This window comes from Topomyia yanbarensis, chromosome 3 (assembly GCF_030247195.1).
Source record: "Topomyia yanbarensis strain Yona2022 chromosome 3, ASM3024719v1, whole genome shotgun sequence".
Taxonomy (NCBI): domain Eukaryota; kingdom Metazoa; phylum Arthropoda; class Insecta; order Diptera; family Culicidae; genus Topomyia; species Topomyia yanbarensis.
This window is the reverse complement of record NC_080672.1, coordinates 120,026,724-120,051,076: the sequence shown is the minus strand read 5'-3', so window position 1 is coordinate 120,051,076 and position 24,353 is coordinate 120,026,724. Positions and strand designations below refer to the sequence as shown.

General features: G+C 38.7%; 1 protein-coding gene across 5 annotated transcripts; it reads right to left on the bottom strand.

Moving 5' to 3' along the window:
* Window positions 1-349: 349 nt before the first annotated feature.
* LOC131690774 (adenylate kinase) lies at window positions 350-24,234 on the bottom strand. Of its 5 annotated transcripts, none has more exons than XM_058976774.1 (8): window positions 24,186-24,234; window positions 23,878-23,977; window positions 1,594-1,720; window positions 1,391-1,537; window positions 1,055-1,336; window positions 768-996; window positions 575-698; window positions 350-508 (listed from the first exon to the last, which is right to left on the bottom strand). In XM_058976774.1, the coding sequence occupies exons 2-8, from the start codon at window positions 23,884-23,886 to the stop codon at window positions 350-352; spliced, it is 1,077 nt and encodes a 358-aa protein (XP_058832757.1). In that variant the 5' UTR covers window positions 23,887-23,977; window positions 24,186-24,234. The 5 variants fall into 5 exon arrangements, with proteins under 5 accessions (XP_058832757.1, XP_058832756.1, XP_058832755.1 ...); XM_058976773.1 differs by having other exon boundaries at window positions 24,061-24,228; XM_058976772.1 differs by having other exon boundaries at window positions 23,878-24,228.
* Between the last annotated feature and the right edge of the window lie 119 nt (window positions 24,235-24,353).

Here is a 24,353-nt window from a genome sequence, read left to right as displayed (position 1 = left end):
GTAATCTGCACGATAAATAATATATATATATATATATATATATATATATATATATATATATATATATATATATATATATATATATATATATATATATATATATATATATATATATATATATATATATATATATATATATATATATATATATATATATATATATATATATATATATATATATATATATATATATATATATATATATATATATATATATATATATATATATATATATATATATATATATATATCGAAGATGTAGTAATATTAATAAACCATCAAAATGCCGAGCATAGAAATGAATACATAACCGGCGTGAGAAAAGCGAAAACGTAATATAGAACACATTTTATTTCAGTTGACTATCAGACACAAACACATTTAATTTTTTTATAATATCTTTGTATAACTTCTCTATTTTGTTGTTCCCATCGACATCCAGTAAGATACATTTTTGTTTTTCCAGTGCCGAGATCAACCCTGGCTGATGAATGTCAAAGTAGTTGAACTAAATGAAGAAATTAGAAAAAAGATTACATTATTTTGTAGATTATCTACTAATATATTTAATAACCTCTGCTCTCAGAACTGACTCTCTAAGGTTTTTGTTGTGGCTCGTATACGGCGATTGCCCAGTACTTTTTTGACTCATTTTCCGCTTCCAACAAAGTCGTTCGTTAGTGTGCAAAAAAATTGCCCTGAAATATAGTTAAACACACATTCTTAGTTCATACAGTAAGCAAGAAAAGTAAAAGTTTAACGTATACTTTCGCGGAACTAGCAGTAAATGGAATAGGTTTTCAACATCTTCAGCTGTGTTGGGAAAATCTACGAGGACCCAACCGAACCGTTGACAATCTGGTTCTAGTAGTCTCTTTTCCAGGATCGTAGTTATCAGCTCGGAAGTATGCATGTTATCTTCAAGTCCGATTTCCAAGGTTTTCTTGAACAAATTAGGGACTTGTCTGGATCGATCCACTATTTCTTTGGCAGATACTTAGCGGTAGATGGTAACTAATGGAGTACTATTAAAAATGTTATGAAAATTATTTACCAAGTACAAGATCCAACCGATTAGCCACCATTCGAGCTAAGCGATGTTTTCCTGACCCGGGTCTCCCGAGAAAAACGATTCGTTCTACGTATTTAATGATTGGGTGATTGGGACTGCTTTTCATCAATTGGATAGTGTTTTTTAAATCTATTACAATGGGCAAAATCGTTCGCCAGCGGTTAGGAGTTACGTCAGCTTCAAGCTCGTTGCCATTCACATCGATGTTTCGGTTTACGTTGAAGTCTTTCAGAAGTGGTCTTTCGCTATCAATATCACCTGTCCCTAATAATTTTGTAGCCATAAGCAGTTATAATTTAACATAATAGAGATAGGTACCGATGAAAATTTTATTTTTGTTGTTCAATCCGAATCGTTCCAACACATCGGGCAGTTTTTTTAGTCCTTTTCTAATACCTGGCCGTTTAATTTGGATGACCGGTGCCCGCAGTGCTCGATTGCAAACTTTGACGAATTTTTCATATTCTGTAATACAAACGATCTTGTTCTGTGTCTTTTGACTTAAATAAACTCACTCATACGGAAATTAGGATTAAGTTTCACTGATACCGCGATGCTTTTATATTTATTGGATATATCCGTCAGATTATCTGCAATAAATTCTGCAATATTTTCTGGGCGCTTCTGATCCAACAAAATCATCAAATCCTGCAACAAAATAAATATCTTTTGGATTAACTGTAGTTCAAAATTTGTTTTTTATTGTCGTTACAAATAATATTTCGAAAATGTGATGTTTTTCGAAATACAGCATCAATTCTGTAGGGTAATATGCCGTGCGAAATACATTAACGTCTCGATAAAAACTATTTGAGGCAAGGACTTCCATTGGATAATTTCACTGCCTCTACCACTTGTGCTCAATTGGACCAAAAGCAGAAAAACTTCCACAACCGTGATGCTGAATGGCTGTTTGTGACAGATAACAATGTTGGTCTACTATGTCGAACATGAATTTGCCAGTACGAACTTGATATTTGTACAGTGTTTATTTTGTTATATGTTTCAATAAAGAATACGATGTCCCATTTATGAGGGTCTCCTCATCAGTGACTCATAAAAAGGTGGGTTTTAGGGATTTTTTAGTATGAAAACAACAAGAGAAACAAATTATCTTTCGTGTATTTTTTTAACATATATTTACTGAACATCAAAAAGTTTTTTGATTGTCAAAATAAATTAAAATGCGGGTTTATAAACAATCTCGCGCAGCAGGTCGTCCCGGACACCTCAAACTTCGTGAAAAAGTCAGTCCGCAATTTTTAACTTAAACAAAAAATTGAAATACTTTTCGACATTTTTAATGGACTTTTAATGACTTTTCGGCATTTTTAATGGAGACAGTTCTGCTACTATTCCAGCGCATTTGTTCTTGCCGCACAATGTCCGCTGATATACTGGCTACCCCTTCTTCCTCGGGCAAACCGGTAGGATAAGGTGGTAAGTCCGGCGATTCCGGGTGGAGCGTGACTTCCGGTACTATGGCGCTCCATCGATCTGAAACAGTACTTTGTCTGACGCCACTCACCTAGTCCCCGACGATGGACTTATACGGCCTCAATTTCTCCCGAACCCGACGGCAGTGCTTTTTGTTGATTGTCCAAGGCAGTGGCGTAGCCAAGGGGGGGGGGGTTTGGGGGTTAAAACACCCTTCAAACTAAAATATTTGAATTTAAGAAAAAAAAGTTTGATGCTGACTAGTTTATTAAATATTCAAATAATAATTTTTGGAAGTTTATTATCTGTTCATTACATTGAGAACCTAATGTTTCAAACGTTATGGGGACTTTTTGTAAATTGTGAGAATGGGATCTTGTAACTAATAGTTTAGTAAGGATCCTATAGTTGATAAATCATGTAAATATCAAGCAAAATAGCTTAATGAAAACGCCTACACAGAAACTGATGAAAAATGGCGTTTTACGCTTGTTCCTAACAGGTCAGAAATCGGTTTTTATGTGCATTTGATTTTTTTTGGGTTATCACTTATATAAAGTACCACTAGCTACGATTGGTAATAAAAAAAATTGAAATTTTTTCACGTTTTTCGCTATTTATGGTGTACATTTGGGTATCGAATTGAATGGCGCCAAGATTCCGTAATTTGGGAACCATCAGCTTTTGGAGGTTTAGTATTTATCAGCATAGTTTTGTTGATTAATTTTTCCAGTTGGATGCATTACTAATCCCAATCAAAATTAGTTCGAAACTTATGTGGTTTTTGTTTGAGGCGAAACTGAGTCAGTTCCTAACCCCAACTGCTGTCAAAATGTATGAACTGACAGCGGTTGGGGTTAGAACCTGACTCAGTTTCAGGTTCAAGCGAAATCGCCATTAGTGTCTCCAGCAAAGTTTTCAGGAATGTTATTGCAAATAGCTTGGTTGAAGATATGAATGCAACGCGTATTTGTGACGTAAAAGTGACTTCAACGCAAATTTAACTTTTTCGTATTTTTAATTTCACTACGAAAATTCGCATCTTTCAGTGCAAACGACTTCAAATAAAAATTAAAAATAACCTGTTGAAATGCAAAAAGCAAAGTAACGAAAGCATGCTTTTACCCGCACCATGCAAGATTTGAAAATTGATTTCCTGAAAAAATAAATACTCGATGGCATTTACGTCACCTTTGCATACAAGGGCAGTTCAGTAATGTGATTAATTGGTAATTAGTTGCAAAAATCCCGCTTAACACCATTTCTATAGATGGGACATACTACTCCCTACATCCTATACTTCGGTAAAATATCCTCCTTCCAGATCTTCAAAAGCACACAGTGGAGTGCTCTAGCCAATTCCTCTACTCTGTGTTTGAGTAGCTCACATGACAGTTGATCATTGCCAGTGGTTCAACCGTCCTATTTTTTCATGAATCTTAGGTAGATCCGGAATCTGTCGTCAACTGCGCGTCTCCAAGCTGATTCTTGCAATACTCTTGTCGCCTACTGCTTCGTGAAAATTTCTGCACATTATTTATAAGGTGTATCCTGTGCGATAACCGGTTTACACAATGCCCCCGGCCAATCAGCATGTTTATGTCACCGACGACGAACTTAACATTCCGCCATAGGCAGCTATCATAGACATGCTCCAGTTGCGCATAAAAAGCATCTTTCTCGGCTTCTTGAAGTCAGTGCACATTGATAATGCTCTAGTCGAAGAAAAGGCCTTTGATCCACACTACACACATCCTTTCGCTGATCGCCTGCCTCTTGTGCCGTCGCTCGATCCCCGCATGTCCACACCTTCTGCCCCGTCTAGCAAAGCTCCTCCAATGCTACGGTTTCGAAGTTGCGAGTTTTCAGCTCATCCTTTTCTCCTTGATCGTTAGTAAAGTGGTGTTTTTGGGCCACTCGTTGAACTTGACCTAACCTGTCTCGTAGTCCGCCACCCAACATAACTGACACCTGCGACAGGTATTTGGTTCTGCCTACGGTAGGGTTATAGCGCCCATGCCCGCTCACACCATCCCATTTCGCTATTACTGCAGAACACGGTAGTACCCAGTCGATCGCGGCCTACAGATTAAATGTCGTCAAAAAATCCGCCAACATTTTTGAAAAATGTAAGATTTTCGTCAAAACCCCCTCCAAACCAAATTTCTGGCTACGCCACTGGTCCAAGGTATGTTCTTCGTGGTATATCTCTTCAACTGTATTGTCGACTGCCATGCTGGATATACCTCTTTGAACTTCTTCGAACCTAGTGCACTTGAAGACTACGTATTCCGGTGTCCCTTGCACATTCACACACTACGGGCAAAGGAGTGATGAAGCATGTCTAAACCGAAGCAGGTACTTCCGGAAGCAGCCATATCTGGACAAAAACTGCGTCAGTTCACCTCTACATGCTTCCTATGCACCTATGTCGACACTTTTTAATTTCTCTAGACAGTTCCAGTGGTAAAACTCCGTTGTACTTCATATTAAACAGAATTGAACTGAGTACAGAGCCCTGGGGTGCTCCCGCTGTGAACCCAATCGACCTCTGCCCCATGTTCGTCTCATTGATTAGAACTCGGTTCTAGAAGTAACTATTCATAAACTTTGACCGGTAGTCCGAAACCCGCATTATGTGCAGCGGTAAGGTGATAGCCACCCAGTTGGTGCTATTTAACGCATTCTTCGCGATTACGTCTTCTCTTTTGCTTCAATGCTTCCTCCGCGCTCGAAATGACTGTGCAGGTTGCATCCACCGTCGAAATTCCTTTCGAACTGCCTCTCCGAAAACCCATTCTCACATTCAGCGTAGCTTGCCAGCCTATTGAGGATGACACTTTCCAGAAGTTTCCCAAGAGTATCCAACAGGCATATCGGCTGATACATGATGGATCCCGTGGTGGCTTCCCTGGTTTTAGCACTAGGATCTTCCATCTATCCTTCATATTTCTGTTGCACTGTCCTGAACATGCCTGGAAACGCCAAGATCGCGGTCCATGGTGCAATGATGGGGATAACGTTTGGTACGCACCTTGAACTTTCTTCGCTTTCAGTCCTTTTGCCACTGGAAAGGAGCTCTACTGTGTAGGCGACCATGCGGTTGGGTGCGACAGGATAAGCGTTTCTCCAGTGATTGGCGTCTGGTTCTTGGCACAGCTCCTTGTATAACGTAGACTTATTCAGCACTATCCCAGGCTCGAACTTTGAGCCAATTTTTTTCCATTTTGTTTTCCATCATTCTCTCCATCTTTTCTGCTGTACAGATACTCTGCGTACTAGAGCCATTCAGCCTTGGATTCCACTCGGATATTCCGCGGCGGTAAATTTCCGCAAGCCATTTAGTTTTTGTGAGCTATTTAGCTCCCTGCTTTTTCGCGATCTACTAGGATAGTTCCTCGCCGTGAAGTCACCTTACTTCGACTGAGAGTGCACCGACGGCGGAGTATCTCCAAAAAGTGATACCCGTTTCCTTGAGCCATTTAGCTCCCAGCTTTATCAAGAACAGCTAGGATATTGCTCGGCGGTGAAGCTAACCTACACCGACTGAGAACTTCTCGGCGGCGGAATTTTTCTCGGTACCGATGTCCGTTTTGTGAACCAACTAGCTCCCAGCTTTGCTACGTTACACTCAGATAGTTGTTGTTGGTCAATCCTCCCTACTTCGACCGTAAACTTCCCGACGGTGGATTTCTCCCGATGCTCATTTTCGTGAGCCATTTAGTTCCCCGCTTCGTCACTATCTACTCGATGTAGTCCCTAGCGGTGAACGTAACCTTCACAACGACCCAACCATGTCGAGGTTCCGAGGTCTGTCGCCAATTTTCAGTGTAAGGAACTTATAAAATATTCTCAGGAGACAGCTTTTGCAAAATAAACATAGAAAATTCCATTTAAAATATTAGGCACATTTTGGTCGAACATATTCAATTTTGCAAATATCAATAAAATATTTCGGGAGGAGCTACTAAGCCACTGTTCCTAAGACGGTGCAAAACTCTATTCTTTGGGGCTTTCGTCACTAAAAATTAGCTAGGTCAATTTTTCATCAGTTAAGGCGGGGTTTTCCCTCTCAATAATAATAAATACTAAAGGTAGCAAAGCGAATTTGAATGGCCATCAATGCGTCAATTTTGTGAAAGCAAGAGGTTCGAAGGAAGAAACATTACGCATCCCACCGAGTATGTCAATTGAAGGCCACTGAACTCAAATAGATGACCTTATCAAGCACCTCGAAGTTATCTATCGAATAGGTCGATGAGTTCATGTATTCGGGCAGGACGAACACTGTTTTGAAGCTGATCTGTGTTTCGTTTGTTGATGTTGATACAGTTCGCTACCCGTGATCCACGCGAAAAATACTAATGCACTCAAAAATGACAAATGCTTGCACCTTTCCTTATATATCGTAGCGTCGAATAACTTTTCGTTGCTTAATGCAAAGATTATATAATGTAAAACGTTCCATATATATTGCAAATATCATTCCGTCGGCAAGTATCATCCATAGATAAGGGTTAAAACGGCCTACCGCTTCTTCCTGTACTTCGACGATTACCAAGTTCTTGGGAAACGCTTGTTTTCACATTTTTCCGTTTCTATTTTTTCATTTAGACATCGTACGAGCTTTATATTGTGCAATACAACAACGATCTGTCGAAACGAAATAAGCATTTTTTCAGCATCTAGTAATGCTCGTAGTGAACAAAAGCGTTTATACAATCAACGAAATAATTTGCACAATTTACGAAATCGACTCGACCTTTTTCATCCGCGGCTTAAAATACCGATCTAACAGATCCGATTTTTTTAACGTCCATCAGAATGTTTGTAAATACTACGTTTATTTTATCAAACAAATTGACGTTATTAACGAAATAGATTCGTTATCAACTCATCAACTCAAAAATTTTCCAAAGAATTTATGAAATATTTGTTCACAAAAAATAGTTACTACGAGAGTGCATCTAACTTTCGTAAAAAATTTCCGTAAATGTCACAAAAAATACCATAATTATTCTAGTACTCAATAATAGTGAGCATTTTGAAATAAAACTCATTCTGCAAGATCGATCTATTCAATTGAAAAAAATTGATGTTGTCAAACATCGATCCAAAATGATCTGATGCAAAATAATATGTAGAAACTACAAAAACTTTTTTCGTTTAACGTGCGCAAAATAAATTCGCCCTTCACAAAAAATATTTGTACTATACACAAATAGTAAAAGAACAAATCATTTTAATTCATTTACGAAAAAACATTTCGTCATCGACGATAGCTTTCATGGAAGTTCATCAAGTCATCTTTTTTTCAGTTCGTGAAATGAACGAAGCCAACTATTTACAGTACACAAAACTTCTTCGTTGCAGAAAATGAGGAATTGATTTGTTCATTGTACGATAATTTTTTTTTCTATTTACGAATTTATTTTTTCAGCGTGAATAAAATTACAGCTCGTTTTGTTTTTTCCAAATTCACAGAATAGAAATTGTGATGGGAGTGAAGAAATTGACCAAAAAAGGTTCACAATTTGTTCACGTCACCCACCCCAAACATTTTTGCAAAAAAACAGTATGTTCCTGATGGTGGAAATAGATATAAAATCGACTAGTTCAAAGTACGTGGAACCTTTTATACCTTTTTTGGAATTGTTATCCTCTAAGTATTTCAAATGTTAACCAAAAACGCCTATTTCACCCTCAGGAGGTCGCGTAAATGGCTCACTGAACTAACTGCTGCTAGTGCTTAAAGACGATTTCGCTGAATTTTCAGAGTGACGAGCACTTAGTGCACTAGTGCGAGTGCCGGAAGGTTAAGGAATGACATGAAATAAATAGGGTTAAAGGGTATAATACGCCCCACCGGGGCTAAATGCCCCTCTTCGATTCCCAGGATTCCTGAATTATCTAAAAAGTAAAATCTGAATCTAAAAAATAAAATGACTGATAACAGTATCGTTTCATGAAATCAACGTACTAAGTTAGTTTGGTATTTTTAATATGTTGCAAAACAACAATATACACAAAAGTTTCAAAAGAGCTACTTTTATGTAAGCTTCCACTTTTTCCAAAAGCATTACAACCAATTAGAACATACGTCTCCCAACCTTTGAACGGAACGGATCGTTATATTTCACAGTGGTGTTCGGTGTGTAAATTTTAGTGAGTCAAGGTCATCCTTTGTTCGTTCGTTAGCTGCCGTTCTGCTGGTGCCGAAAGTAAATCCAGCACATTGTTTTCGCTGGTGCGGAACAATCGACGTTGTTTGCAGATAAGTTTTGCTTTATTTTTTTCCCTCGTTTGCTTTCTTTCCTTTTCCCTACTTTTACTCTACCTTGTAATCAAATAATAATTCCCGTTTATATAACGCTCTGCCCTCGTGCTTAAATGGCCGAGGGCGAAATACCATCTGATGTAATCATGGAAGTCCCTGATCCCCCTAATACTCGCATTGCTCCCTGTATAAAGCAGTACCCAGAAGGTTCCTCTGGGCCATGGGTGGTATATTTTCGGACCGGAGGAGGTTAATATTTTAAAACTTTCTCGAGATCTGACTGCTAATTACCCGGCCGTAACTCAGATAACACGTGTTCGGGCAAACAAGATACGTGTTCTAGTGAATGATCTCGGGCAGGCAAACGCGATTGCTTGCTGTGAGCGCTTTACGCGGGAATTTAAAGCGTACGTGCCTTGTGTGGCCTGTGAAATCGATGGGGTAGTGTCCGAACCGGGCTTGAAATGCGAAGAACTGTTGGAGCACGGGGTTGGCTGCTTTAAGGACCCCTCTCTTGAACAGATTAAGATCTTAGAATGCAAACAATTGTATACCGCAAACACCGAGGGAGGTAAGACTACCTACTCTCTATCAGGCTCGCTTCGGGTGACATTCGCCGGGTCCTCTCTTCCCAACTACATCCTCCTTGACAGGGTTCGCCTACCAGTTCGCCTGTTTGTACCGCGGGTCATGAGCTGCAGCAATTGCAAGCAGTTGGGCCACACAGCCACATATTGTGGAAATAAGAAACGATGCGGCAAATGCGAAGGAGAGCATGAGGATGACTCTTGCGACAAAGAAACTGAAAAGTGTATTTGCTGCGGGGGCCCTTCACATGCTCTTAAATCATGCCCTGCGTACAAGCAGCGCGGGGATAAAATTAAGCGCTCCCTTAAGGAACGCTCAAGGCGTTCTTATGCAGAAATGCTAAAGAATGCTTCGCCATCTGTCCTGTCCGAAAATCCCTATGCTGGTTTGGCTAACGTTGAGCAAGAATCTGACGACCCACGAGAGGGAACATCTTTGGTTAACCCAGGGGAATCCAGGAAGAGGAGAAATCCAGCCTCCCCTACATTGCCCCGTAAGGGTGCCAAGGTGTCGTCCACTCAGAGTGCGCCATCTACAACCAATAAATCCAACGGAAGTGATGCACAAAAGCCGAAGCAATTTGCTCCAGGACTTGGAAATATTAATTCTAACAAGGAGTACCCACCACTTCCAGGGACACCAAAAACCCCAAGTGTCCCCTTTTTTCAAACAGATACTCAGTCCAGTAGCGGACTAATGAAATTTTCTGACATAGTGGACTTAATTTTCACAGCTTTCAATGTTACTGATCCTCTTAAAAGCCTTCTGATACGTTTTCTCCCTATAGTGCAAACATTTTTGAAGCAATTGACTACTAAATGGCCCCTCCTTGCAGCGATCGTATCCTTCGATGGCTAAGTCATCGAACGAGGTCACCGATTCGATCACTGTCTTACAGTGGAATTGCAGAAGTATCCTCCCGAAAAACGATTCCTTTAAATTTTTACTAAATAGTTTAAAATGTGATGCTTTCGCATTATGTGAAACTTGGTTAACTTCCGATATAAATCTCAACTTCCACGACTTTAATATAATTCGTCTGGATCGAGAAAACCCCTATGGAGGAGTACTTTTGGGGATCAAAAAGTGCTATTCTTTCAACCGAATTAACCTCCCTTCGACACCAGGCATTGAAATTGTCGCTTGTCAAGTTTTAATCAAAGGTAAAGACCTTTGCATTGCTTCCATCTACATTCCTCCTAGAGCCTCGGTAGGGCACCGAACGCTTTGTAATATCACGGAATCCTTACCGGCACCGCGGCTAGTTCTGGGAGACTTTAACTCGCACGGTACGGTATGGGGCTGTCTTCATGATGATAATAGATCAACATTAATCCAAGATCTTTGCGACAATTTCAACATGACCATCTTAAACACGGGAGAAATGACGCGGATTCCTACACCACCAGCACGCGCAAGCGCGTTGGATTTGTCGCTTTGCTCGACATCGCTACAGTTAGATTGCATGTGGAAGGTGATCCCTGATCCCCACGGTAGCGATCATTTGCCTATCGTGATTTCAATTGCTAACGGTTCAAGACCATCGGAAACAATCAATGTCTCATATGACCTCACACGGAACATTGATTGGAAGAGTTACGCGACCGCGATATCCGTTAAAATCGAATCCACTCAAGAACTTTCTCCGGAGGAAGAGTACAGGTTTTTGGCTGGCTTGATTCTCGACAGTGCGAATCAAGCTCAGACTAAACCAGTACCCAGCGCGAATACCCATGGACGGTCTCCCACCCTGTGGTGGGATAAAGAGTGCTCAGAGCTGTACGCGGAAAAGTCCACTGCATATAAGGCCTTCCGGGAAGACGGGTTACCCGCTAGCTATCAACAGTACGCGTCGTTAGAAAGGCGAATGAAGAGTCTAATGAAAGCCAAAAAACGCAGTTATTGGCGCCGGTTCGTCGACGGGTTAACGAGAGAAACAGCGATGAGCACTCTTTGGGGTACGGCTCGACGTATGCGTAATCATAATAGTACCAACGAGAACGTGGAATATTCAAACCGTTGGATATTCGCTTTCGCCAAGAAGATCTGTCCGGACTCTGTCCCGGTACAGAAAACGTACCGCGCCGCGTCTTCTCACGATACCGCGAACGAAACACCGTTTTCGATGGTGGAGTTCTCACTTGCTCTCTTATCGTGCAACAATAATGCCCCAGGGTTAGACAGAATCAAATTCAACTTGCTGAAGAATCTGCCTGACACTGCAAAAAGGCGCCTGTTGAATTTATTTAACAAGTTTCTTGAGGGTAACATTGTCCCTTATGAATGGAGGCAAGTGAAGGTCATCGCCATCCAAAAACCAGGAAAACCAGCCTCCGACCACAACTCGTATCGGCCGATTGCAATGCTGTCCTGTATTCGGAAGTTGTTCGAGAAAATGATCATGTTTCGCCTCGACAATTGGGTTGAAGCAAATGGCTTACTGTCAGATACACAATTTGGCTTCCGCAAAGGCAAAGGGACGAACGATTGCCTTGCGTTGCTTTCTACAGAAATCTAAATGGCCTATGCTAACAGAGAGCAGATGGCATCAGTCTTCTTGGATATTAAGGGGGCTTTTGACTCAGTTTCTATCAACATTCTGTCAGAGAAGCTGCACCAGCATGGTCTTTCACCAATTTTAAATAACTTTTTGCTAAACCTGTTGTCTGAAAAGCACATGCACTTTTCGCATGGCGATTTAACAACATCGCGATTTAGCTACATGGGTCTTCCCCAGGGCTCATGTCTAAGTCCCCTGCTCTACAATTTTTACGTGAATGACATTGACGATTGTCTTGCCAATTCATGCACGCTAAGGCAACTTGCAGACGACGGGGTGGTCTCTGTTACAGGGCCCAAAGCTGCCGACTTGCAAGGACCATTACAAAATACCTTGGACAATTTGTCTGCTTGGGCTCTTCAGCTGGGTATTGAGTTCTCCACGGAGAAAACTGCGTTGGTTGTTTTTTCTAGGAAGCGTGAGCCGGCGCAACTCCAGCTTTTATTAATGGGTGCAACGATCAACCAGGTTTTCACATTTAAATATCTCGGGGTCTGGTTCGACTCTAAAGGTACCTGGGGATGTCACATTAGGTATCTGAAACAGAAATGCCAACAAAGGATCAATTTTCTCCGAACAATAACTGGAACATGGTGGGGTGCTCACCCAGGAGACCTGATCAGGTTGTACCAAACAACGATATTGTCGGTGATGGAGTACGGATGTTTCTGTTTCCGCTCCGCTGCGAACATACACTTCATCAAACTGGAGAGAATCCAGTATCGTTGCTTGCGCATTGCCTTGGGTTGCATGCACTCGACCCATACGATGAGTCTCGAAGTGCTGGCGGGCGTTCTTCCACTAAAAAATCGATTTTGGGAACTCTCATATCGATTGCTCATCCGATGCGACATTCTGAACCCGTTGGTGATTGAAAACTTCGAGAGGCTCGTCGAGCTTAATTCTCAAACCCGTTTTATGTCCTTGTACTTCGACTACATGGCACAGAGCATCAATCCTTCTTCGTACAATCCCAACCGTGTCCGTTTCCTAGATACTTCTGATTCTACTGTATTCTTCGACACATCCATGAAGGAAGAGATTCGTGGAATTCCGGACCATATACGCCCGCAGGTGATTCCCAATATATTTTATAATAAATTCCGAGAAGTCGACTGCGACAAAATGTTTTACACTGACGGATCAAATCTCGATGGGTCCACTGGCTTCGGTATCTTCAACAATACTATCACCGCTTCATTCAAGCTCAATGATCCCGCTTCAGTTTACGTCGCAGAGTTAGCTGCAATTCAGTACACCCTTGGGATCATCGACACTCTGCCCACAGATCACTACTTCATCGTTTCGGACAGCCTCAGCTCTATCGAGGCTCTTCGTGCGGTGAAGCCTAAAAAGCAATTACCGTATTTTCTGGGGAAGATACAGGAATCCTTGTGTACGTTATCTGAAAAATCTTATCAGATTACCTTTGTTTGGGTCCCCTCTCATTGTTCTATCCCGGGCAATGAAAAGGCCGACTCATTAGCAAAGGTGGGCGCATTAAATGGTGACATATACGAAAGACCAATCTGCTTCAACGAATTTTTTAGTATTTGTCGTCAGAGGACGCTCAACAGTTGGCAAACCTCGTGGAGCAATGGGGAACTTGGACGATGGCTACATTCGATTATCCCAAAGGTATCAACGAAGCCTTGGTTCGGGGGGATGGATGTGGGTCGGGATTTTATTCGTGTAATGTCCCGACTTATGTCCAATCACTACACCATGGATGCGCATTTGCGGCGTATTGGGCTTGCGGAGAGTAGTCTGTGCGCTTGTGACGAGGGCTATCACGACATCGAACACGTTGTCTGGGTGTGCGCCGGGTATTGTGACGCCAGGTCTCAGTTAAAGGAATCCCTTCGGGCCCGAGGTAGACCACCCAATGTACCAGTCCGAGATATGCTGGCAACTCGTGATTTCCCCTATATGTCCCTTATTTATACCTTCATAAAAACCATAAATATCCCAATTTAGCCCCTATCTTTTATTTCTCGTTTTTAGAGTTTCCTCCTGCCTTGTGGAACCGATCAGCTCCAGAGTGCCACTATGTAACCGCCATCGCCCTTACCACTACGCCTGCATAGAAGGAAACTGAAGCGAGAGCGACTCGAGGTCCGATGACTTTTGAAGGATTCCCCGCGGGTCCGAAGAATACCATCCGCCAATCCGGTACTCGACGACTTACTATACTGAGGCGCAAATTTGATTCGCTGATCCCCCCCCCCCCCCGCCGTTCGAGCGAAAGTTGCAAGTTTTGCTCTTCTTTCCCTGTCTCTCCCCTGTCCTTGATACAACTGCTGCTGCACTGATGCGGAAATAAGCCACCCTTTGAATATCTTGACCAAGCATAAGTTTTAGTTAAAAAATTCAAATTAGTATTCTGTATTCCTAGTTTTAAGATAGCTATAATTTTTACTCTTTATTGAAACTCTTGTCCTCCATCTTGTAAATAGAATTGAATCCCTAGTATTAAGATTTCTGTGAAATTTCTCATAAATATTTGTTCCCCCCTTTTGTGTACTAAACTATATTGTTAGTTTTAAGATAACCGTAAAATATTTCGTAAAATACTATTACTCCCCCTCTTGTATATCAAAGTGAATCCCTTGTTTTAAATTTTTTCATAAAAATATCTTTTGGCCCTCTTTTGTATATTGAATCTTATTTCTAGTCTTAAGATAGCTGTAAACTTTCTTTTCCTTTGTAAAAAAAAATATTTCAACATTGTAACCAAAAATATTTCAACATTGTAACCACCGGCACCGCCAAGCTAACGCATTTGTGCCTATCAAATAAACGAAATGAATAAAAAAAAAACCAATTAGAAGTAGTCGGATTCGATAGAACTATTTCTAGTAGCTTACTAGAATATTATAGTTACTATCTTAGTTTTTAGCTTGGCTTAAAACTATGTGTGTGTGTGTGTGTGTAGAATTATTCATGTATTCACAACAGCTCATCACCGGCCAAAACGCCCCACCCATTGTTGTGGGGCATACTCACCGATTGCTGTGGGGCATACCGTCCTCTTCGTGTAGGGCATATTACACTTTCACCGGGGGCATTTTGCCCTGGGTGAAAGAAAAAACTAGAATTTAGGCATCTTTGAAAAATGTTTAATAGTACTTGTATCAGGATGTTTTTAATAAAAAATGAAACGGGTACTAATTTCTGACTAATATAACAATAAATTAGAGTCATTAGTGAGAATATCATAGCGTCGAATGGTGAAATATAGCTATTTTTCCTTAAGGGGGACGTATTAGACCTGTTCACCCTACACCGAATCATGATCTCGAGCGACAGTCGACAGCAATAAAACTAACGAGCAATTACGTTTGACTCGAGTCGTTCTCGAGTTCAATGCCAACACTTCCCGATGATCTAAGACTTCTTCGAGCAAACTCGAACGAAAATTACCTATCGAGCTCGGATCGAAATCCATAATGAGAAACATTCTATTCGATACACCTTTGATCGAATCGAGATGCGGAATGCCACCTCTGGACGTTCTACGATAAGGTGCAGATAGAAGGCGAAATGTGGAGAGGGCGTATGAATCACGAATGGCAACAGTTGCGTAGAGAACCACCCATTGATCGCTCAGCGATAATTGGGCGGCAGCGGTGGGCAGGGCATATCGCCAGAATGGCGAACAACAACTCCATCCAGTACAAAGAGGAGAGATGCACAGCGAGCAAGGTGGATAGAGCTGCTTCTTATTAAATAATCAATGACAACACTCATGTTATTTAAGAACGATTTTCCATACAGATTCAATTTTAATTTTAACATTGTCAAGACATGCAGCAGTAAATCAGCAATCTTTAAGGGTGCCTCCTCATCAGTTTTGAAAAAAACACTATTTTTTTCTTTTTGCTTCAACGGTTAGAGTTATTGTCTTGTAAAGTTTCAGAGTATAGCTGATTAACATCTCATGTCTTTAAGTTTTCATATTTGATTTTTTTTTTCTTTTGACAACTTATTTAATGGAAAACCATGTATTTTGAAGTTCCGTGCACGATTACAAAAAAAAATATAAATGTATAAAAGTAAACACTGTTTTTTGGAAAAAATAATTGCGTACAGAAAAACAAATGAAAGCTCATTTTACAATTTTATTAACGCACTTACTGGAAAACGGCCAAAAAATCGAATCCTTTATTAAAAAGTTACTAAAATATTTTAAATTTAGTCTACCCTGTGCAGAAAAATCCGACCCTGGAAGTTTGTAGTTACCATGGAAATAATTCTTTTGAATTTTTTCTCGCTTCAAAAATCCGGGTGACGTAGCTTTCGAAGTGAACTCAATTCAAATGGTGCCTGAAAGACGATCAATGTAATCAAAAACTAATTTTCCACAGATAACGCATGTACTCACATTTTTCTTCCCATTGCCAATGTATTGGTCTAGAATGTGATTTTAGCAGGAATTTTAAATTTTGGCTAAAATTAGATGACTTAGCCTTACAATATGCTTAGCAAACTTGTTGCACTCGGCAATGCCCTTTTTTGTTTTAATAGATGCTAGAGTGGTTCAAATTTTATCAATATTTAAAATTAAACTTTTTAACGGTTCGAGATAGAGCTTTACTGTCTTTGATGAAATTGTAGAGCAACGCATTTTAGACAAATTTGCTGCAGACATGCAAGTACTAGCTTTTATACTTTTCGTTGAACGAGAAATCCTAATGTAAGCTTTAGGGTGTTCCTTAACTTTAACCCTCTAGTGCCCAATTTTTTTTTGGCTTGAAAAAACTTTTGGAGGTGGGCCTCGTGATGAGAAAAACAAAAATAATGTTGAAAATTTTTGAAAGTAATGGATTTTTCATTAAGGCCTTAAAATCAGCCTACTTAGCCTAGAGGCGGTGTTGAGCACCTGGGCGAATAAAAAACAAAAACTTTTTTTTCTTCTAGTTACTTCAACATAAGCGAATACAGATGGTTTCTTATATTTTGGACTCCATCAGAACGCAAAATACTTAAACTGTAAGAAGTATTTCTCTAGTGCTTTGGTTGTTTAATTATTGACTTCTAATTTATAATAGGTCCAAGGTCTGCTGGCATTGGTTTCACTTATCATGTTTTGTGTTTTTAATTTAAGAAGATCGTGTGAAAGTGAATGCGTTGCATAAAAGAGCGGACTGTTGATTACAGAATTTTAAATATGTGATGCGGAAATCTCGCCAATTTACGACTATACGCACAATGATGCCACCTGGCCACTTCTGATGATAAAGTATGGATCGCGTGAGATGTTTTTTTGAATAAAACTGCAAATCAATGATACTTGTTATCATTTTTCAGCCTCAGTGCTCCTGCATTTTAATTTCGGCGCACACTTTGTATTCAAAAGCTAAATTTTCGAAATTTTTCAGGTGAAATTCCGAAGTAAACAAACAAAAAAACAAATTTTACTTGTGGATACGTATATTACATATACGGCCAACGAAAGTTCTTTTCGCGCGCTATCGAAAACTCTAGTCATTCGTGGAATAGCCTTGAACTCGCCCTAAATAACAAAAATGCAGAAATTTAAAAACTTTACCTAGTGGCTCATTACATTATCCTAACCACATAAAACTGTTACAGCGGCGTTAGCCATCTTTGTTCAACGTATTGGTTCAAATGGCGATTTTTGATATCATAATGGTTCATAAGAAGAAAGCAAAGATATTGATGCCAATTCATACGCATTGCATCAATCGTATTCCGAGTAATTAATAGAATTGTGAGGCACCCATCCTAATACGACTAAAGTAGGCTCTTCACTCTAATACGCTCGAAAACCCAATATCACTTACAACGTGTACGAAACAGAATTTAATGCAACATGAACACATTGGAGAATGGTTTAAACAGTACTTGAAGTGCAGAACTAGAGACAGCGCCATATGTCTAATACAAAAGGAGAAAAAAGATTGTGCCAACTAACCCCAGACTCACCTAAATATTATTAAATGATAAGAATATCCATATTCTAACTGCAGCATTCACCCAAAGTTTTTAAAACATACTTCTTTTCAGCTAAAATTGCACATAATGCTAGTTTCGGTACGATAAGTAATCACTAATGACTGAATTTTTCTTTCGCTCAGGTGCCCAACACCGCCTCTAGGCGGGCAAAGTATTTTACCAAAAAACTTAAACTTCCGAATTACTCCACTTAACCAATTCACATCTACAGTGAAATGCTAGTAACAGGCTACTCAAAAATATTTTTTTTAGTTATTGAAATTTCCAAAAACAGTTAAAATTTGTTTAATGAAGATTACCACTAAACACAAAATGGTTTTATTTCACGTTTTCCTCGAATTTTCAACTTTAAGCTTGAAATGTCTTTGACAGAAAGCTACGAATATTCAAATAATGTGTGTGTATGAAGCGTGTGAGCGTTGGGAAGAAATGCTAGTGCGGATGACAACATACAATCATGTTTTAGTAGTTTTATTTAGATTTTTATAGAGACCGCCTAGAGGCGGTGTTGGGAACTAGAAGGTTAACTTAACGCTTAAGTGCCCTTTTGTGCAACTTGAAGATTATTTTAGGGCATAATTTGATTTAAAACACCAATTACTAAACTTTTTACCGTATCAAAGTTATGACAACTTTTATACAAAAAATATAACTTTTTCAAATAGCACTATCTTCGATTAGGGCACTTAACATTAAATACCGTTACTGTCATATGAAATAGTATGCTTTGTAGTATAGATCACCAAAAAATGGAAAAAATGATATTTTTTTATATCTGGCAATATCACTCAAAAATAATTTATTAATTAGTAAGAATTATAACTTTTTAATGAGATAAGCTAGAGCTTCGGTATATTAAGACAAATTATTCTGCTTCAAATTATCTGAAAGTATTTCTAAAGTGATCTTAATGAAAAATTAAACTTCAAAAGCTATAGAAAGAAATCCATTTTTTAAGAAACACTCTAATTTTTTCTGGCGAATTTCTTGTAAAATGAAAAGTACAAAGTTTCAGTGTCTTATATTCTTCTATTTTCTGGAAGACAGCGAAACTCTATCTCGAACCATTAAAAAGTTAATTTTCTGATTTAGAAAAATAGAACCACACTACCACTATTAAAAATAATAGAAAAGTATTGTAAAATGTTTATATTTTATCAATATTTTATCATAAAAATGAAACAATATTTTTGATAATGTCGACTGTGAAAGTAATTTAAACATATTACAATAGGTCTATTCATTAAAAAACAAATTTTTAAAATAACTTTTTCAATTTTTACTTATTTTCAACCTATCACTCAGTTTGAGTTTATGAGTATATTTTCTCCTAACACATCAAAACTCTAGCTTATATTATTCAAAAGATGAAAGCGCTTAATATATCAAAAATATTTTTTTTTAGATTAATTTTATGAAATTTTTAAAAATATCATGTTCGCCATTTTTGCCCAATTTTAAATCTAATCATGACATTATGTATAATTGAAAAAGAATTATCTTTTGTTTGCCCCAATGAGTGATATTGTTATTCAAAAAAAAACATTTGTGGCGAAAAGTGCTCAGAACTGTTCAACGAAAATAGTTAGATATGTGGTGCCATAAAACAAATTATTCGCCTTAAAACAATCTTAAATTTGTCCGACTACTTCGGTTTTAAATCAATACCGCAAAAGTTATTTGAATAAAACAGTTTTTCTAAGAAACACCGTTGCCTTCGATTTTAAATTTGTTGTAAAATAAAAAGTATGACATATAGATCTTACATGTCTTCAGCAAACTTTTCCAAAATTTGTCGTTATACAACTTCACTGAAGGTTATTTGGCTCTAGCTAGAATTATTAAAAAGTTAATTTTTTAAACTAGAATTATTAAAAAGTTATTTTTTTGATCTTGGAAAATTCCCTGGGCTTCAGTGATGAGTAGAGTGCCCAGAAAAATAATAAATTTTTGAAAACTCACTCGGCCCACCCCTGAGTCGATTCCTAGTCCCACCAGGAGTACTTGCTCCAAATTTGAAGCAAATCGGACAAGTCTAGCTACCGGACCAAGGTGCCTGAAGTTTGTATGGGATTTTTCGCCGATTTACATGGAGAAAACCCACTAGCTCGCATTTTCACCGCTAGGTGGCACTGTATGCATTGTATTATCACTGTAAGTGAAAATAAGAAAGATAATTTAATTGTCTACAACTTTGTCGAAGACTGCTAGTGAATCCGGCTTTGTTGAAAGAAGTTATTAAACTTTTAGTGAAGTGATGTCTGAGTCAGTTTTGCATGGGGCCTAGCAGTGCATGGTAGTGTATCAGTACTAGGTTCTAACAATCTAAACATTTTTATGGAATAATGGTTAGATTTAGCTCACTAGTGTGTTCGGAAGAATTGTAGTACATAACACGAGTTATGTTTTGGTTGGAAAATTTTAGTTCCACATGTGACCGCATAGATGGCGCCAACACTAACTTTTCAACGGAGAGAGATAGAATATCAAGATGTTTGCCAAAATTACTGAAAAAATCTTGTTCTACAACTTTGTAGAAGACACCTAATTTCTATCTCTCTCCGTTGAAAAGTTAGTGTTGGCGCCATCTATGCGGTCACAGATGGAACTAACGTTCTCTAACCAAAACATAACTCGTATTATGTACTACAATTCTTCCGATCACACTAGTGAGCTAAATCTAACCATTATTCCATAAAAATGTTTAGTTTGTTAGAACCTAGTACTGATACACTACCATGCACTGCTAGGCCCCATGCAAAACTGACTCAGACATCACTTCGTTATAAGTTTAATAACTTTTCTTGTTCGAGTCGGATCGCTTTGCAGTCTTCAACAAAGTTGTAGATAATAGAATTATTTTCTTAAGTTTCACTTTTGGTGATAATCTGATGTATGCAGTGCCCCCTAGCGGTGAAAATGTTCGCAAGTGGGTTTTATCCATGTAAATTGTCGAAAAATCCCATACAAACTTCAAGCACGTTGGTCCGGTAGCTAGACTTGTTCGATTTGGCTCAAATTTGGAGCAGACACTCCTGGTGGGACTAGGAATCGACTCAGGGGTGGGCCGATGGGGGTCATTTTTTTCTGTCACTCTAGTGATGAGCCTAAGGGCGCATACTCTTGGGTGGTGGATAAGAGTGAGAGATCCAAGCGAGTCTCTGATCTCTGAATCTCATGATTCATAATCATTAGATCGAGTGTTTTGGCGGACAGCTCGAGATATATTAGTACAGCTAGTCGAAGACTCATTTGATCTTGGGCATAGTGATCGATACATTCGATTGGGATCAATGGACTGTCATCTATAAGAGATGATCAGACTGAGGGTGAGTGCTTTTATCTCTTAACTCGCTCAAACTGTCGCTCTGGCTCGTGAAGATAGCGAGTAACACTTGTCAATAACGAATCGGATTCACTGTTTTCAAAAACAGGGACGACAATCTCTTATGAATGGAACCTCTTCCTTAAACATACTGTTCAGCCACTAGTTAATGCTCAACTAATCCGACATACTAAACTGAAACACGTAGTTTTTGAAGAAATCCAATCCACGCGAACCACATCATTAAACATCTCATTTACTCAATAGTGTAGAAAATATCTATATTCTTCCACTTTTTAAATTTACTCTGCCCTAACATTATCCGTGCAGAATAAAAATAATCTATATTTGAGTTCTACCTCCATCTATTTTTGCTTGATTTATTTTTATTTTATTCCTATATCTTAAATCAGATCATACTAACACTCACTAACACAATAAATTGCATATTCTCTAATATACACTCATGATCTCTCTCATTCTAACTGTACAAATGCTCGCTACCTTCGCGATGACACAAAGCTTGTCACAAACGCGAACATGCAATTGCAATCATCCACACATCCTTGCGACCGCGATCTTGCCAACATCAAAACATCCCGGTAATTATGTGAATGTTTTAGCACTTATAAATTTGCAAATGCGGTCTCAAGCATTAACCCATCGCTCGCGCGGTCATGAATCAATCCCGACCGGAAGTCTATACCCTCGATCGGTCCGCGCAATCGTCTAAAAACACGCGAATATGCGAATGGGCATACAGCTATAAAATCGAATTTATACACGCGACAAACACGTTAACATATAAATGCTTGATCCCTTCGCAATCATCTACACCCGCGATCTCGCAAATATGATAGCATCGCGCGATCATGAATCGATCACTTACGGAAGTCTCCATTCTCGGTACCAGCAGCCTAGGTCCATGCCTTCAATTGGACTGATTAAAAAAAAAGAAAGCTCTCGTATCCACTGGACAACACGTTCCATTGCGACTTGACAGGGAACTCCAGTGATGTGGGGTAACTCACTCCTTGTCAGAATGTGATTCGTACACCGAAAACTAAATATCAGAACGAAGGTCCGCATGGTAATCCAAGAATACACGCGAATATGTGATTGGCCACAGGGTTACAAAATCGAATTTATTCACGCAAAGTAACATACACGCGTCAAACACGTCAACATACGAAGGCTGAAGCCCTCGCACCTATATGCCCGCGATCGCGCAAACTTTATAACACTCCGGTAATAATGTGAACGTTTTAGTACTTACGAAGTTACAAACACGGTCTCAAACGCGAACCCGCAAACGCGCATAATCATGAATCGGTCATGTCCGGAAATCTTTACCATCCATTCTAGCAACTACATTCAGTTATACCAATCAAAAAATAAAGCTCATATCCACTAGACAACACGTTCCTTGGCGACATAACTGGGAACTCTAGTGATATGGAAGAACCCTTCTAGAATCTGAACCGTGGTAGTAGGATTTTTATTTACAATTTCAATCTTTTTTTTTCATTGTTCACTATTAGCATATTAATTTTTTTTTGTTTTATGCAAGTATGCAATTTTGAAACAACAACGAGATTATTTTAAGAAGATATCGTTTTCAAATTCTGGAACAATTTCCTGCTATGCTTATCTAAGAAAAGTTTGCAATTTCCTGCTATATTTGGCAATTTAGAAGATGAGCTGACGGAAGAACTGTTAAGAGCAAAAAAAAGTTTTAATTTGTGGTGTTACGTTCATAAAATTAAAACCTTTAAGTGCGAAACCTTCCAACTGACACTTGGTATCCCAAATTCCCAAATAACATCAAAATTGAAGTGGAATTTACTTTTTTTTTAATTTATGTTTTGTATTACACTGCGAGGAGGATTAACACGATAATTATTTATTCGTATATTATTCAAAACTGTAAGAAATAACTTTTTACTACTCTTTGACATATAATAAGGCATAAAAAACGTGCAAAACAATTTTGACCAGGAATTTTGTCTAGTTACCTCACTGTGCACCGCCTTATAAAGAGTTAAAAGCAATGCGCAAATTCGTGGAGCAACTAATCGCTCCCAAAATTTGCACCGTCAGTTGGGGCAACAAAAAGAATTCAAAAAGTACTGTGTTCGCTAATTAGGATCATTTTAAACTTTTCCATACTTTCTCGAACCAGTCTACTGTACATTTGTAATTCACCAGCGAAAACTTCGGCACACTGATTAGAACGATTTCTCTAGTTGTTGTTCATTCATATCTTGATTCACCATCTCTCACTGCTCCTGCTCAACTTTCTAATCTCATTTAATTCGCCTGATTACATACATGATCCTTTTTTATACGTGCATCGTCCTTTTTTATCTTTTACATCGTCCTCTAACCTTTTCTACGATCTCGGGTGATGATTTCTAAGATCGAGGGTGATGATGATGATGAGGGAGATACGCACACAGCATCCAAAGGTGGTTTTCATGTACATAACTAGTTTAAAAGAGAATGCTATATTTGTTTGTCTATTTCTCACTAGATAGAATTGCTACATTTTTGATACCACAATGTTTATATTTATTACATTTTTGTGTGAACTAAATATGTCACTTTTCTCTTTGTTTTCCTTTACATAAGACACCTACCATATCCATATCATCTCTTGAACACAATACGATTTTTAAAAAATCTGCAGATATTTATGTAAATTATTCCGAGTCGCGTCCGGATGCTAAATGCATATAACTAGTATGGATCGAAAGATTAAATCATATTAGCAGTTACTAGAATATTTCAAAATGCATAAAGTTGGAATGTCATTGGATTACATTATTCCTGTCTGTGTATGCAGAACTATATCAAAAACACAATTTTCTAATGTGTTAACAGTAATTGAAATCTGTCCGAAACAAACAACACAATTATTGTTTGTTTTGGACAAAAAATAGTGTACAATATCCAGTTGAGGGCATTTTCTTAGTCGCAAACGCAACCGATTGAAGAACAACAACTTACTACTGCGAATTGTTACAGTCATGCAACACAATACAACTCCGGCGAAATCACCACACTGACCGCCATTGCGCACTGTACGTGAGGTGAGTAATTCTCTACATACACA